Source organism: Myotis daubentonii, chromosome 20, assembly GCF_963259705.1.
Source record: "Myotis daubentonii chromosome 20, mMyoDau2.1, whole genome shotgun sequence".
In the NCBI taxonomy this organism is placed as follows: Eukaryota; Metazoa; Chordata; class Mammalia; order Chiroptera; family Vespertilionidae; genus Myotis; species Myotis daubentonii.
The window spans coordinates 13,553,851-13,571,140 of record NC_081859.1 but is presented as its reverse complement, the minus strand read 5'-3'; the positions used below and the strand labels follow the sequence as shown (position 1 = coordinate 13,571,140).

Sequence of the window (17,290 nt, the reverse complement as noted above, 5' to 3'; positions counted from 1 at the left end):
CTCTCGTTTTGGGATTCTCGCCATCAAGGTTCAAAATCCCTTTTTTAAACTCCCAAGAGGAGAAAACCTAAGTGCGTGCTCTCTGGACAGCTTATTCTTTACTCTGTACTTGGAACATTTAGGTTTTAAAAACTTAAATGTATATTGACAATTGATCTGAATTGTGAAGTAAGTTGAATTCTTCCCTTCCCCTCCCCCATAGATGACTTAACATTAAATGAGGGGAAAAGGTAATGGCTGGGAGAAGTTAACACTCAGTTTATCATCTTACAAAATGCTAATGGCTGTCCTCAACCGATATTTTATATACATGTGTAATACATGAAACTCTGGGAACAGATGCTTTTAGAAGCCATCATGCAAGCCAGTCATTGATTTCACTACTACACAACACTGCTAACTTAACTGTAGCTATGTGATAACAGTAGATCCCCTAACTGTAATTTTATTGGGTTTGCACAGAACACTTAATCTTCTAAAGGACCCTCACTAATGTGAAGTGAGGAATCAGGAGTCAAACTGTAGAACTAAAGCTTCAGTCTAGTGTTTTGTTGGTATTTTAGGCTGCTTCTGGTAAGTTTAGGTTTGTCTATATTTGCTTAGATTTGTTTTAGCTGCTTCAAATCAGATTTTTAACTAAAACTACTAGGATTTTTTTTTTTCTACAAGCTGAGCTGGAGTTGAGTTTTAGATGTTGGTGTAGGTAGCTTCAGTTGATAAATTTGTGGAACAGGGCTAATGTTACAATCACCATAAGAATACTTAACAGAACAAGCACAAGGTAGCGTCTCAAGGGCTTTTGTCTTTTCAGCAATTAGCCTGCTGCTGGCAGTCACTAGCATGAGCTACTTTGCAGTATATATTACTAGGATTGCATAGACTTAATTTAAACCCAGGGGGCAAAATTCAAACTTCGTTGCTAATAAGTGTTTAGGTACTCTAAATATCTAGGTGCCTTTAAAAAAATCTTAAATATACCTTATAGTTAAAGTTAAATATTGCTTACTAAGAATTCCATATTCTAATAATTGCAGTGGAAGAGTAATGGCCAAATGACAGACACTATTTGATAGACTTAAGGAGTCTCAAGATCAGAATTAATAGTAATGTCTATGGTTATATTAAAAGAAATAATCTTAGAAAGTATATAAACAATTCAGAACAGGGAGAGCACTAAATTGCAAGCAAAAGGGAGGAAAATGCCAAGTTTAGCAGAGTAAGATCTGTGAATGAGAAACTTGGCTTGTTCACTCCTCCCCTTACCTACCTCTCCTGGCAAGCAAAACAAACAAGAGGTACAGTACTGAACAAATGCCCCAACTGTACCCAGGGAACACTCACCTGTGAGATTGCTGTTGGGGTGCTTTTCACTAGAAAGTTATGCAGATGCTGAGTCAAGAGTTAGATCAGATTGATCAACTACCGTAGGATTAAAACCATTAACAAGAGGTTAATCAAGAGAAAAAATTGCAAGATAGAAGTGAAGTAATGTGAACTGACATGCCTTAGTTCTCTGTTGCTGGTAGGTTACATCTTGTTACAGGATCTAGCCTTTGATGGAGGCTCTGACTCTGACCTAGAAGGCTGAGACCAGCTTCTGACAGACAAGACAGAAAGGTGAACTCTTAAGATGGCAATAAGAAGCCATAATAAACCCACAAAAACAATAAGCTCTCATTTGCCTACGGTACATCCTGTCTGAAAATGAGAAATACGAATCTAGAGGTCCTAAGCACTAGCAACAGGGTATTTAAAGCATCTTTTAAAGACATTTTTCTTAGAAAAAGTACTTAAAAGTTTTCCAGGAGAGGTAATAGTATGTTTTTCACCTACCTGGGGAGCTTACATTCATGAACAGTCTATTCTGTATTATATTTGCCTCAGTTGTGGGAACTAAATGTAAATTGGCTTTTGATCCTAGGATCATTTTTATAATAGGTCCCATTGCACAAATGAAAAAGATGAAATATTTTAGCAGTTTTTAGGCAGTGACATCTCAGATAAAGGTCTCATGGTCAGTTTACAGGAGTACATTTGATGTTTGTAAAAAGCCAAACCAGGTCCAGATTATACTAAAGTATACATTTCCATCCTTTAAAGTTAGTTTCTCATGCACATCTTAAAAACAACACAAATTTCCATAATTTCCTTCACATAACTAGAATGTCTCTGAAAAAAATGGATGGAACTTCTCTACTGTCCAACCCTCCAGAATAGTCCTGAAATATTCTGGGAAGATGAACACGATATTCTCAAGCCATTTTATCCCTAAACTTCTTGAAATGCTTTGAGTCTGACTCGTTATTTCTGGGGCTTTGAGGAAGACTGGGTTTAAGTTTTAACATTTTAGTAAATAGTTAATAAAAGCAAGAGTACATTATGGCCCGGCGATCCATTAGGTTTTAAGGGGCTGTTAGTGCTTTGAGTAAAAATCCGTCAATGCCTCCGCTCTCAACAGCAATTTGCATTTATTATGTAAACTAGTCTCTTCAAATCATTAATTGCTACATTTAATCTAAAAATAAAACTGAATACCCTTTTTATATGGAGAAGAGCCTTTTCCTTTGGGTAATTTTTAAAATTGAATTTTCTTACTGGCCCAGTCATTACTCCATTTTCACACTAAAACATGCAGATGGTAGGGTTAGCCAGTTTAGTATTTGAGATTTTTCTTTTTAGGTTAATACTATTACCACAGGTACATGAAAACCTTTAGGTAGGTGGGAATGGCTAACAAAGATTACTATGCACTTACACTGAAGATATACTCTCACCTCCTATCCAATTGACTACAAATATAGGTGGTTGAATGTGTTTAGTTTGCCCAAGGAACTATAAGGGTTAGTAGATTGGAGATAGGGGAGAAATATTAACCTATACTTTACGCAAAGAATGTAAATACCTTGTGTGATTGAGTTGGGAAGTGTCCATGTGGAAAGCCAAATTCAGTTTTTTCAGCATTGTGTAGATGCGTGATTTTAGGTGATTGCAGATCCAGTATTAGGGGAACGAATGGTGCAGGTAACTGATGGGCCAGAACTCCCGTAATCATTGCTTGGTTAGGTTGGACCAGGAACTTGACCATGTGTGTTTAATCTGTAATTACCTAGTTATTACCTAGGAATATTATTGTTTTCCTCCCTCTTCATGCCAGTAGTCACCGTTAACTTGCCAAGGAACAGGGGTTTTACTTTTGACAAAGCTGGATCTGTGGTATGAGTAACTATACTCTAGTCAAGCAGTGAGGTAATGACATTCGAGACAAATGGAGAAATGCAAGAAGGTTCCGCTCCTTATTGTGGCTGTGGCACAGCAGCCACTCCTGAGTGTCCAGCTCCAGTGCCTGCAGACTGGAGGAATGCAGGGATTATAGGCTAGAGGCTGACATAGCGTCCAGCTGAGACACACAGCTATTTGTGGCATGTTCTTTCTGCCGCTCCTTTTAACAGTCCACGATCGCCCAGGAGGTAAAATTAGTTTTGTCCAGTAAACTTACGCTTGCCAAGCACTTGAGAAGCATTGCCACAAATTACTACTAGCCAGAAAATTTTTAGGTAAAAACAGTATAGACATCTAACTTGAGTGGTACAAGCTTTAAAATGTTAAGGCATCTAGAGACAAGATGAGATAAAACCAATACTTCCGATTGCTTGGGGCTTATATAAGTGGCAACTAACAGGTTAATTTTTTTAAGGTAGCTATTAAGGTGTTTCATAACAATTAAGGGAGATAGAGGAGTCCTGGTCAAGTACAATATAAAAGGTTCCAACTTCACTATTTTTTTCTTTTAAGTAATAAAATAAATGTGCTGATTTAAATTTCATCTCCTTTTCCTTAGTCTGTCCATGTGAATGTGCTGTGTGGAAGAGTAAAAGGGCCCAACTAAATCTGTTCCAGTGATTCCAATAGGTACTCCAAATTCATTGCTGCTTGTACATTTAACACTTGTTACATTGAGCTGCTAGGATCACCTTAGTTAAAATTGCCCTTATTTTAAAAAGATGGGGGGGAAAGGAGAAACTTGATAAGCAGACGGGTAGGTTTTATAACAGAAAAAGTTAGATTTCTCCTTCGAATACCTAAAGTGGGCAGTGCTCTTGCATAGATATTTGCAGGATATATAAATAGAGCCCAGTTCTCTTAAGGTTAGAACCTTATTCTAATTGTTTGGATTCATTCTGTTTAACTTTTTGCAAGACATTTGTTAAATGTCCTCCATACTGGTAGACTTTAAATGTAGTACTCTGATGCAAAAAAAAAAAAAGAGAATACCTGTGTTCTTAGTTTCCCCAAAACTTCCTGCATCTATACTAAATGTATAAGTACAAAAATCTAAAACAATGATTGAGATCCTTTTGGATAACGAAGTGATATTCTAGGAAGTAAATTTAAGTTATAAAGAAGGAATAAGGCCCAGGGAGCTCTGCCAATCCAGAGTATGATGTCTCTTCCCTGATGTGTTTAAAGCTTGATAAAGAGCTTGGAGGACATTTATTTTTCCTGCTGCGGATTCCATAATACTGTATTTTGGTGAAATAAGTGGACTTGGGTGCTATACTGATTTGAAATGTAGCTCCAGGTTTGCTCAATGAAACAGAGTTCTATTCTGTCAACTAAAAACGATCTAATGGCTTCTGAAGATCCCATAGCTCAGCTTAAAGTGAGCAGTATTATTGTTCAGTGTCACTGATTGCTTTCTCACAATAGAAATACTTGGGGAGAAAGTCACCATTCTAGGAAATGAAGAGGAAGGCAAAGGCAGTGGTTGAAAAGGCATATTTACAGCATATTTGTAGTGCTCATGTTACAAACTTGAAAATGTAATACTTTGAGAAATGCCTTCATAAGCTTTTTATCCCTAAAGCTTCCCTTTTAAGAAAAAATTTAGAGATGGAAATTAATGCACAAAGTAATGTGTAAGATAACAGTATTTGGGTGCTAAAGGATATTGGTATATTACACTGACCTGATTTGATGACCACTGGACAATATTTTAAGATGCTTCCAAAAATCCTTTATTCTGGAGGACCATTAAAATCAATTACAGCAATCGTTTTAATTTTTCTACTTTCCTCATTAAGGTTTTCTGCTTACCCAAAGCATAGTGTATATATTAACATGACTTTGAAAGGGGCGCCTTGACCCCCATCTGCAACAGATTTTTATCTAGGAATAGAAGGATTCAAACCCTATTTGATCCCTAGCTCTGTGCTGAAAAGTGCATAAACAGGAATCCTGAATTTATTATATAGACCTCCTCGCATTATATAATCGAAGCAAAGGGAAACCAGCGATGGAGTAGAGGTACGTAGACTAAAGAGATGCTTGCAAATCAAATAATGGAACTAGGGATAGTCAAAAATTCTTGTTGCCTAACTTGGTCAATATCCATTACAAGTCCAGAGAGAAGCTTGAAGTTAATTTTAATTCCCTGAGGTCCTTTTATTAAAATGTAAAATCAAGTAGTCAAAGCAAAGGGGAGGGGCGAGGGATGGGGGAAACGCATAAAGCACTGGAAAGTTAAAGTAGGTATGAGAGATAAGCCATGAGAAGTTGTGAAAACTACTAATGACCACAATTCTATTTTAATCAGCTATTTAGCTGGTACCTACTGCTATGTCACCTAGTGTGAAATTTCGGCTTTGCTGGAACACTGAAGGACACAGTGCAGCTGGACGCTCCAGGTGAGCGTGGAAGGTAGGTTACTCTTTGAGACTAAAATCTGAAGTGTGTGCATGGATGAGAAGGGAACCTGGTTCCTGTCCATTTGCTAGTGAATATTTAGTAATTCACTATAACAAGTGTTGACTGTCTTGTGACACTTGGTTGGAATGTGAAGATATAAACATTGACAGGGTTCCTGACAAGACAGTTAGGCTCAACTTGGAGCACAAGTCAATGGAAGTGCCACCTACTGTAACAGATGAAACGGGTATGATCCTAATCCCCAGAGGTTAGTGACCAGGAGGATGAAGACTGTTACAGAGAGAAAGTAGAAGATACTTGCAGTGACATTGAGAAGTTTGAGGAGTAGGAATTCAGGTCATGGTTGCCCAAGGTGCACTGAAGATGAAGGTGATTGGACTGGAAGTGGGCTGGAGAGTGGAAATGTGAAGATCGACAATGGAGGCCTTATCAGATGTGTCCAGAGCAATGTGATAAAAGGCCTGGCGTCTTAGACATAGTCTAATTCAGTAATACATCTAACATCTTACTAAAGAAAAAAATACATATATTACTACTGATCATGTAAACGGATGAAGTGACATCTCCCTGTTTTTATGCAGGTCTCCAATTTATAAAGCATCCTGCTGTGAAAATGAAAACTAACCTTGCTGGTGAGGGTCCTGGAATTTTCACCAGCCGAGAGAGGCTTCTCTCTCACCCGGGGTAAGATGTAACCATAGTATGCTAGAGCTAGAAGAGGCCTTAGTTATTTAATCCCATTGCCTCGTTTTATGTGTTATATATTTGTAAACTGAAGCTAAGGACACAAGTGGCCTGCACAGATAACTTGTTAAATATCAGCTCGGATGAGTACTCATCATTTTTTCCCAACTTGTGCAGCCTCTCAAATGAGTGTCACATCATGGCTCTTTAAAAACAAATTTGGTTGTTGTAATATGAATATTTCTAATACCCTTCTCTAATTAATGCCCAAGTCCTTCCTTTGGTGGCTGTCAAGATGATTAGGATCAATAAACATTAGGACAGGTGTGTGACAGTGTCATTCACTAGTCTAGCCATTATGGCATTTGGCAAACCACATAGCCTAGGCACCCAACCCTCATAGTAACAGCCACAAATTTATAATTCCCTAACCAGGAAGACCTCTAGCATGTATTTTATTTAACAGATTTTTTTTTTTAAATATATTTTATTGATTTTTTACAGAGAGGAAGGGAGAGAGATAGAGAGCTAGAAACATCGATGAGAGAAACATCGATCAGCTGCCTCCTGCACACCCCCTACTGGGGATGTGCCCGCAACCCAGGTACATGCCCTTGACCGGAATCGAACCTGGGACCTTTCAGTCCGCAGGCCGACGCTCTATCCACTGAGCCAAACCGGTTTCGGCTAACAGATTTTTTTTTTAATGTTGATTTTAAAACAAAAAAAATAAACATCACTGCTTTGGAGAGAGAATTTTTTCCTGAATGAATAAATGCTGTGGGTTGAGTTGTACATTGGCTGCTTTAAAAATATATAAATATATACTTATATATTTGCATATATATAGAGAGCGAGCGAGCGCAGAAGAATGAATTATAAATGTCTTTTTTACGTCAGTGTAATACTATGTAATCTGGCAGTTCTTTTTCCTTAGCATCAAACAAGTTTTGAAAATATTTTGTGCATATTTAAATTCTACATAAAACTTAAAACCATGCATACTTCCAAAATAATATTTAGAAGTTAAACAGCAGCCTTCACCTTCCCTGTAAGACATGGAAGAATAGTGTCAGGCAATGGACACGTTTTTAAAATAATTTGCAAAGTGATCCAATCTATACTACCATTGGTTTAAAGAAACGAGGACGTGCCTGGCTGGTGTGGCTCAATGCTTGAGTGTGGAGCCATGAACCAGGAGGTCAGGGTTCAATTCCTGGTCAGGGCACATGCCAGGGTTGCGGGCTTAATCCCCAGTAGGGGGCGTGCAGGAGGTAGCCAATCGAAGATTCTCATCATTTCTCCCTTCCCCTCTCTCTGGAATCAATAAAAAGACTTTTTTTTTTTTTTTTTTAAAGGAACCAAGAAGTATTCCCTCATTTTTTAACTGGATAGTAATACGATTGTTTTAAAGGCAATTTTAAAATCTAACTCGGGATTTTATTTAAAATGGACAGCATTTACACTCACTACAAAGGAACTTTTAAAAGCTTGCTGAACACTAGGTTTATTTTGTATGACAAGTCCACTATTAAGCTATACTGGTAGTAGATAACGGGGCCAGAATAAGTTCATAAAATATTCCTACAAGTGGAAAAAAGACTACAACTCACACATGCTTTATTTACTTGATTGGAAGCCTTATGGCACATGCAATGTTGTACATGGTTGATCTCATCTTGGTTCACACTGACGTCAGTTGTATTTAGGTTCTATGCTCAGGACTGCTCAGGTGCTGCTGCTGCTGCTGGTTTTTTTTCAGGATCAAGGTGGGTACTTTCATATAAAATCTTATTTTTAATTCCTTCTCTGGCCATTCTTTCCTGGATTCTTAGCTTTGCATAATTATACCTACAATGGAACCTTGGAAGAAAAGAATACAAAGTCATTACTATAATAGAAACATTGGACATTTTACAGTAATAAAATTCAGGAATGCTTACAGATGAGTACCCTGAGACTGAAAGTATAACCATTCTAGTCTGCAGACGGTAGTGGTTTGGTGTCAGCGATACTATGAACACTGTTTTATATAAAATGAGGATTTCTGTCACTTCAGCTTAATTTTACTTGTAGAACCTTATGCAAATGTAACCAGTACTGTGGGTCTGGCTTTTTTTGCTGACGAAAACAGAGCTGATAGTCATCCATGCTATATCAGTTCTCAGTAACATCAGGTGTGATGCTGGGAGCAGGGATGAGATGGGAATTAGGGTGTAAGGTATAGGGTGGAGGCCTTCATAAGTGAAGTATGAGCCATAACTTGGCATTAATGGCATATTATGCAGTCATCTGCTCATTCAAGAAATGGTATAAAATATGAGTACATATCCATACTGAAAGGATTAAGACATTCCAGCAATATCATTTAAGAAATTTCCATTAAAAAGTCCTTTTCTTAAAAATAAAAATCCTAAGTAACTGAGGGTGGAAATCTCCCAATGGGAAATTGCTCTGAAAAGAGCATGTGCATTGGAATTGGATAAACCTATAATCACGGGGTCCTGTTGAATGCTTAGTGCACATACCAGCATCCTAAAGTCACGACGATAAATCCTCCTACTCCGACATCACATGATCTTCTAATTCTACCTGTCAAAAAGCAGTCATTATAATTATGACATACTGTTTCATCTAGAAAATAATTGTTTGCCACACATAGATGTGTGTTGTTTATTTAGAGAAAAGTAGATACTCACTAGTTAACAAAAAATGTCCAAGGCCAGCCACAACAGATCCTAAGGAACCATATAATACTGAGTCCCGTGCACAGGGAATGTTCTCCACATCTAAAATTCCTAGGAGCTTAAAGGGCTAAGATAAAATAAAAAAGAACCTAGATTGAACAAGGAAATACTGTAGATCACAGTGGTTTGGCAAAGAACATGACCAGGAATCGATCCATTTACTTTCAACATCCTGCTCTTGGTATTCAGTCTGAAGAAGCTGAATCTTAAAGTGGGAAACCTTGAAAATTTAACGAGAAAGCCTCTAGAATAACATACCTAAATCAATTGAATTTTGATGTTGGATAATAATTTGCTAATTGAACAGTTTTGGAAATAAGAGCACATTTTATGAGCTCTTTAAACATCTATGAAATTTGGGAAGCATAAGTGGGATTGGTACAATTCTAATGAGGCGAACATCAATTGTTCACAAGAATAAATATTTAATGTAAAGATAAACATTGGGCATTATAACTCCTGATCTGTTTCCTTGCCTGATAGGAAATTGTGCTTAATTATATTTATCTTGTGGCCCTCAGTGGAGGGCAGGACAAAATATTCAAGAAAAAGTCACGTCTATTTCATTGTGGCGTTTCTATTCAATAAAAAAGTAGAAAACTTCTGCAGGTTTTCAGTAATGTAGCTTTTAAAAGAGCTGCTTGTCCATTAAAATACAGTATAGTGTATAGTGGGAGGCCAAAAGGGGTGGAGGGTTCCTCCAGGACGAGTGAACGCAAGAAGTGGGGAAGGAAGTCAGATTAAAGGTTGGAATAACATTCTTGGTTGTATTTTTCTCCTGGTTGCTGCTTTAGCTCAAGTTTCTGCCAGGAAAGACAAAATGTGTGACCTGGTTCCTAATAAAGCAGAAATTACATACCCTCTGGGATCATTCTAGTCCATTTTTTCTTTGGTCTCTCCCTGCTAACCCTTCCCCCTAACAGGTTACTTCATGCACACAGCAGGTATTCATTAATATTGCACTTTAATTTTGAAAGTTCTTTAATACAAATCTTCATAGACATATTTGAATTGTGCTTCTCGGTTTTTCATTTCACTTAAAAAAATTCAGTTCCTCTGTCAGCTCAAAAGCCCAGTGAAACATGTGGTTGGAGGTGAGGGTGCGAGTTGCTCTGCAGGTAGGGAGTGTTGGGCTCTGCACGCCACCTCCAGCCCAGCCTCTCCCCAGGGGAAGGGTGCTTGAGATGCTAGGGCTCCAGAGGGTGGTCAGTAGTGTCAGCTCCAGTGGGTCCTAGGCGCTAACACAGGTAGCAGGTGAGGCTTTCGTGTTTGGGCCGAGAAAGAAAGGAGCCATCATGGGTTGTCCACACAGCAGGACAAGCAGGACACACCACCACTGAAGATCACACAAGTTTCCGTAAGGCCTCTGGGCTTCTTCAGCTTGGATCCCCTTTTATAATGGAGCCATGGGGTGACACCCCCCTCACCCCCCAGGGGTACACCAGAATCTGCAAACATTTCTTGGGGCACCTGGAAAAACGCCATCCATCCCAATCCTTTACAAGTATATGAAGTATACTTGCCAAATATCAAATTGTGTTATTTAAGCCAGCTAGGTAACTATCCAGATTTTTTAAAAGGTATTTTCAAAATTCAGATCCGGGATAGGCCATTAGAATGTTTAGAAGATTTCAGGTCTCTTTAAAGACAAACATCTTTCAGAAATTACATGCTGTTTAAAATGGTCCCTTCTAGAACCAGCATGTGGCTAGAGGCCCAGGATTCTGCTGCTAAACATTCTACAACACATTGGCCGCACCTCCGACTTAACCTGTTGTGATGCCAGTACTGCCAAGGCTGAGAAACCAACGCAGGCCCAGAACAGTCCAGTATAGAGCTGGTGGGGGTTACCAGTCCCTGCCCTTGACAGCCCTTATATGTAGTTCTCATGACCTCTGAACCGGCTCCGGGTCTTTACACAGAGCTGCCAGGTGCCGGCAGGATGGAAGTCGGCCTGGAACTATTCCCCCCCTGCTCCCCAAAGAGCGCGTCGTTTCCATGGCATCCTTTAACCTTGTGGGTCTGTTATAGAGGGGAAAACCAAGGGCCACCCGTTCAGGGAGTACTAGGACTAAAATACATAATTGTGTATCTGCAACTCTTCTGAAAACTGGGAAAGAATGAACAAAATTTAAGATGAGAGTCATTGATTGGCTGCCTCCGGGTTTGATTCTGATCAAGGGCATGGGCCCAGGTTGTGGGCTCAGCCCCCAGTTGGGGGTGTGTGGGAGGCAGCCAATTGGTGATTCTCATCATTGATGTTTCTATCTCCCTCCCCGGAAACCAGTAAAAATATAGTTGAAAAAAAAAAACCCACAAAAAAAATGCCCATATCTGACTAGTCAGGGGCACTGATCTCTTTTCCATTAGATTGTCCAATTTTAAAATGACAGCAGCAAACAACAGCCATCTGGTGTGAATGAATGAAACAATTATACCTAAGTTTTTTTTGTCAGCAAAAATTGCATTTTTGGAGTGCCACAATTTTAGTAATGATGTGTGCCATAGATGAAAAAAAAAAGATTGAAAATTCCTGGTTCAGAATATTGATTGTTAGTTTCCAGAAGCAAGAACTAGTCTTCAGCGTATTGTAAGATTCTCAGAAATTTAAATTAACATTTCACTATTCCCTAATTAGTCTTCAGTTTAACTTGTCATTAATGAATTTAAGCCTTTAAACTAAGGAATTTTTCTAATAGTATTTTGTAGGCATATTCTTAGATTTAGAAAAGCAACATTACCAGCTCACCTTGATTGAACCAAGGGAAGTTAAAGATTTCTAAGCCAGAATACCAGTTTAATAATTTATAGGAAATAGATCAGATAAAATTAAGCCAGCTCATGACCCATTGCCAGTATTGTTTTCCTCTTGTTACAAAGGATGAACTGGCTAACCAACTGAGCCATAGCAGCCACAGCCCAAATTTCATATTTTAAAACTTATCAAGCAAAGAATGAGGCAGAAGAAAAGTTCAGGGCTAGTTCTATCAGGTATGCTACCTTGTTAGCTCTCTCTTTTCTAATCCTCACCCCAAGATATTTTCCCACTGACCTTTTAGAGTGGAAGAGGGAGACAGAAACATTGGTTGCCTCCTGCCCCGCTCCCATCCGATCCGGGCGTGGGGAGGTACATGCCCTTGACCAGAACTGACCTCTTTGGTCTGCAGGCCAGTGCCCTTCGCACTGAGCCAAACCGGCCAGGGCCCTTTCTCATTTTTATCTTAGCCGACTCTAAAAACCAATCTCTGGATTGTGGTAGAAATAACTGAAAAAAAATTTTTTTAAGTGCAGGCTTTTCTGATATTACCCTGGGCTGCTAATTCAGACATAGCTTATATTAATTTTATTATACTTTTTGATGAGCTTTGATAGGTACGAGTGTTTCATGAACAACTTACGGGACTGACTTTACTTACAGTATTTTGTTAATGTTGGACCAATTAAATAGGTCACTAATTTTTTTCTTCCATTGAATTCTTTTAAAGTCTCAATGTATTAAAACACCCTGATGACCATTACATGACAGCGGTTCTCCTATCAAAGTGAACAATCCGATACAGAAGGGATTAAAGCTCCATTCAAGAGCCCAGTGTTCTCGCAAAACAATGCAGAATTCCATATATTAAATATGGAAGTTTCAAACAAGGGTACATTTTGTTACACTAAACCTATCCCAAATAATATACATTAAAAACAAAAGGCACCAAGAGTTGTATAAATTGACAAAATCTGTTATTAAATATGGAAAAATGTTATCCAACCTTTGTTCCTATTAACCTTTTGGTGATCGGCTGTCTTGGCCAAATATAGGTGGAAAAGTCCCCAGAGAAAACAAGAACTTTGAAAAAGTGAGCAAAACGTCCAAGCTGGTCAGAGGATCCTAAAACTAGACTCGGAGCACCTAGGCTGCCCTGCGGGTCCTCACTGTGCACGACGGGCCCACTGACACCCAGTGCACAGTAAGGAGCCCAGGGAGTGACTTCCGGCGGTGCGTGTGCGGTGGCTGATGAGCGGGGGGACCCGCTCCGCAGCCCTTGGGGAGCCCCGTTCAGCTCCAGAGCACCTGGGGGGGGGGGGGGGGGCAGCAGCCGGCGGGGCCCGATCACAGGCCCGGGGGGAAGCAGCGCACCTGGCAAGGACGGGGGACCTGCGATCACACCGGTGCTCCACGCGGGCGAGATCCAGGTTAACGGGAAGCCCCGATCTCTCTCCTCCCTCCTCGGCACGGGGACCCTCCCAGGCCAGGCCCCGTCCTCGGGAGCTTTTAAACGCCCCCTTCCCGCCAAAGGCCTGTGCGCGATTCACAGTGGCCCGCCCTCCCTCTGTGTGGTCACCGGTCCCGGAATGAAGACAAAAATACCAGCGGAGCGGGGGGCACGAACAGATTCCGCCCCGGGCGGCAGGGGAGCCAACGACACGTGCTCGGCCTCGGGTGTCCCAGCTCCGAGGCCGCGTCCTTCGGAAGCGCCCGCCCGCGCCCCGCTCGCCCCCGCCCCCAGGTTACCTTCTGCCCGGGTTCCTGGGGCTCCGGCGCCGCGGCCATGGGCACGAGTCGGCGCCTGCACCCCCGCCCGCCCGCCCAGGGCCTGCGCGGGCGGAAGCCCCGCCCCTCGGAGGGCGGGGCCAGCTGAAAGCCCCGCCCCCCGGCCGCCGGCCGCCATCTTAGGGAACGTGTCTGCTGCGCTGCAGTGGCGGCGCTGGCCCCGGTCATCTCCTTTGTTCATCCAACGGGCCACCCCTTCTCCCAGAGGGGCGCCCCCGCCCGGCCGGCCGGCACCGCGGGAGGGGCGGGCTCGGGAAGCGACGCCGCACCCGGGCTGCGGCGGGGCGCGGGCGGCACCGCGAGACCGCGCCTCTCCCCTCCCAGCCCCCGCCTTCCGCCCCAACCGCCATTTCCAACCGTCGCCCGCGCTCGTGCTCCGCGTGCTCGGGCCGGGCGCGCGCCGCGGGGGGTGGGGGGGCGCCGCTCGCCGCCGCCGCTTTGTCCCGCGCGCGGCCCCCGCCCGGAAGTGGGTTCGCTCCGGCCGTGGCCCGCGGCCCCGCGTGTCCTTTGTCCTTCCGGCCCCGCCGAGCCCCGCGCGCCGGCCGCTCCCCTGGCGGCGGGTGCAGCCCCGTCCCCCCTCCCCTCCCGCCTCGGGGCTTTGAGGCAGCGCCGCTCGGGGCGCTGAGGGAGACGGGCGGGGACAACACGGAGGGGCCGGCTCGTTACTGAGCGTGCGCCGCCCGCCCTCCCGGCGCGGAGGTTGAAGAGGAAAAGGCCCGCGACGGGCGCGTGTCGTGTCGGCCGCGGGTTCCCGTGAAGCCCAGGCGCTGCGTGTGGCGGCCCGGCCGGGAGGGGGCCCCGCTGCCCGTGCAGGACGGGGTCAGGCCGGGCCTTTCAGGGTTCCTCTGTCCCCCCCATGGCCGCGGGTCCGAGTGCCCGGGAGGCGGGGGAGCCGCGCTGCGCGCAGTCACGGTGCCGCCCCGGTCACGCGGCGCCGGGCGGGGTGGGCGGGGACGCCTCTCATTTCCCAACCTCCGCGCCTTTCCGCAGCCCCCGCGGAAGACGCAGCTTGTGAGCGACAGGTGACATTATTTTTGAAAATGACTGCCCTTTGCGGAAGTTGGGCAAGTGACCTCCGGCTCTGATAGAAATGAGGCTCCGCCCGGGCGGTGTTGGCGGGGGTGACGGATGCTCCATCGCGGGCGGGCGGGAGGGAGGGTTCTCCAAGTCTTTCCAGCGATGCCCTCAATCAGCGGTTCTCAACCTGGGGGTCCAACGACCCTTTCACAGGGGTGGCCAAAGACCATCGGAAAACACATATAATTACATACTGTATTTGTGATCAATCACTAGGCTTTGATTATGTTCAATTTGTAACAATGAAAATGCATCCTGCCTATCAGATCTTTACATGACGATTCATAACAGCAGCAACATGACAGTTATGGAGTAGCCACGAAAGTAATTTAATGGTTGGGGGTCCCCACAACCTGAGGAACTGTAGGAAGGGGTCGGGCATCAGGAAGGTTGAGAACCGCTGCTGTAAATGGACTGGAAAACCACGGGGTGAAAACGCCCTCCTGCCAGCCTGCCTGCCTGTGTGTGACTCTGCAAATTGCGGGGTGAACTCAGTTGAGGTCCATGGCACGTATTTCTGAAAGCATTCTCGTGTCACCTTTCAGGTTAACTTTAATTTCACAAAAGTTGCAAAATAATCGTGTGTTTGGTTTTTCCATTTTCACAGTCTATAGAGTGAAAAGTCAAAATCTCTTTCACCCCTTTCTCCCCTCTTTAAGGTAAACGCGGCTAATAGCTTGATGTGTCTCTTTCTGAACTGCTTTTTTCTTAAAACACTGGAATATAGGGTAGAAGTGAAAGTCTGTCCTACCTGACCCCATACATACGTATGCACGTAGCTATGTGATGGACATATCAAAATGGCTGCACTATGGAATTTGTAATCGGTCATTTACTTTTTACCATTCAACACTGCATCTTGGAAATTTTTTCATCTAACTACCAATAGATTTACTCATTCATTTTAAAGGCTGCTCAGCAATCCTTAGTTTTCTTTCTAACTGACATAGAAAGTTTCAATTTTTTCAATAAGCCTCCCACCGCCCCCCCCCCAAAAAAATTCAGTGAGCATCTTTATGTATATATCTTAGTGCACATGTTCAAGTATTTCCCTAAGACCTGATTCAAATGAGTATGAACATTAAGAATTTTAATCTTAGCAACGTGGGACTCCATTATCCAACCAAAAGGTTGGTCATCAAATGCATTCTTTGGATTGATTTATGACCAAAAGGGGGATGTGTGAACGAAAGGGGCCACACGCTGACCTGACAAGCTCAGGGAAGGCCTGCGTGGCAGCCTAGCAGACTCAGAGACCACAAAGGATGGTCTGAAATTAAACTTTAAACCAGTTATGGTGGGCAGTTATGCCCTAGGCCAGTATCTTCACTGACAAGATCAATTTACTGAGCCCATTTGCCTTTTTGCCTCTAAGATAACATACCCTTGAAATGTCTGGGTAACTTGTAACTTCGCTTTTTCTGGAGCCCCTGGGGCACAACCAAATGTTCTGGGCGCCAGGACAGATACTACAAATTCCTTCATTATCATGTTAATTGATCCTGCACCCACCTAAGTATGTGTCCATCATTTTACTTTTTATCCTATCACAGAGGTTTCCCTGCTTCGCTTAATCCCACCTCCTTAAATCTGTCACCAATGAATTTCATATATAAATACGGATGTAACCCTGCCATTCTCTGGAGCACTATGTCAATTCGTTGAGGTTCAGCTTCCCGGCATATGTCAACAGTTTGGCTCAAATAAACTCACAAAAATTCAAAAAAAAAAAAGAAAAGAATTTTAATCGATACTGCTAAATTGTCCTGCAAAAAATGCTACCAATTTACCTTCTCCATTAATAATGGATGAGAGTGCCTTGTTTTCACCCAACCTTTTTTAAACACTTCATGTTGTCATACTTACCTGATGGGTGAAAAATAGTGCCTTTAAACTTTCCTGGTTACTTACAGGGTTGAGTATTATTTCAAATGTCTATTGGTCATTCTTTGCTAAGCATTAACGTTGTATAGCTTTTGCATATTCAAAAATTTGGTTGGGTATGTGATTTTGTAAAATGGCATTTTTATTTCAGAGAGGGAGTGAGACCTAGAAATATCAATGATGAGAGCGAATCATTGATTGGCTGCCTCTTGCATGCCCCCCACTGGGGACTGAGCCCCCATCAAACCTGGACCTTCTGGTTCATAGGTTGATGCTCAACCACTGAGCCATGCCGGCTGGGCCATGTGACTTTTCTTAGTTTACAGCAGCTCTTTACAGTCATGACTTTTAACACATATTTGTAACATGTCTTCTAGCTCACTTATTTGTTAATTTTGTTTATGGAGTTGTTGACTTTAAACAAATAGCCAGGTATTTCTCCAGCAAAATACGTTTTTCCCCAGAAACAAGAAGGAATTGCAACTCCGACATGCGGTGTGATGGAGAAGCACCTGCACAGTAATCCAGAGAAACAAGCGAGAGGAAGGCTCTTCTATGGACTTGGGAAGGGCTGCTGTAAGCAAGGAGTCCATTGGAGGAAACTGAAAGTTCAAAGTACAGCGAGCTTTTCATTGGCTGATGTATGTCA

General features: G+C 42.8%; 1 protein-coding gene across 2 annotated transcripts; it reads right to left on the bottom strand.

Moving 5' to 3' along the window:
- Nucleotides 1–7,993: 7,993 nt before the first annotated feature.
- Nucleotides 7,994–13,762, bottom strand: LOC132222370 (cytochrome c oxidase assembly protein COX20, mitochondrial). Of its 2 annotated transcripts, none has more exons than XM_059677264.1 (4): nt 13,642–13,761; nt 9,090–9,204; nt 8,919–8,982; nt 7,994–8,253 (listed from the first exon to the last, which is right to left on the bottom strand). In XM_059677264.1, the coding sequence occupies exons 1-4, from the start codon at nt 13,678–13,680 to the stop codon at nt 8,109–8,111; spliced, it is 363 nt and encodes a 120-aa protein (XP_059533247.1). In that variant the 5' UTR covers nt 13,681–13,761; the 3' UTR covers nt 7,994–8,108. The 2 variants fall into 2 exon arrangements, with proteins under 2 accessions (XP_059533247.1, XP_059533248.1); XM_059677265.1 differs by having other exon boundaries at nt 8,112–8,253; nt 8,919–8,978; nt 13,642–13,762.
- Nucleotides 13,763–17,290: the final 3,528 nt, after the last annotated feature.

Bases quoted from the DNA above. Each gene is read 5' to 3' on its own strand.
- LOC132222370 (XM_059677264.1), bottom strand. From the start codon at position 13,680: ATGGCCGCGGCGCCGGAGCCCCAGGAACCCGGGCAGAAG. The intron at 9,205-13,641 runs GTAACCTGGGGG...ATTTTATCTTAG, and splicing joins CCCAGGAACCCGGGCAGAAG to CCCTTTAAGCTCCTAGGAAT. The intron at 8,983-9,089 runs GTGAGTATCTAC...GCTTTTTGACAG, and splicing joins TGGACATTTTTTGTTAACTA to GTAGAATTAGAAGATCATGT.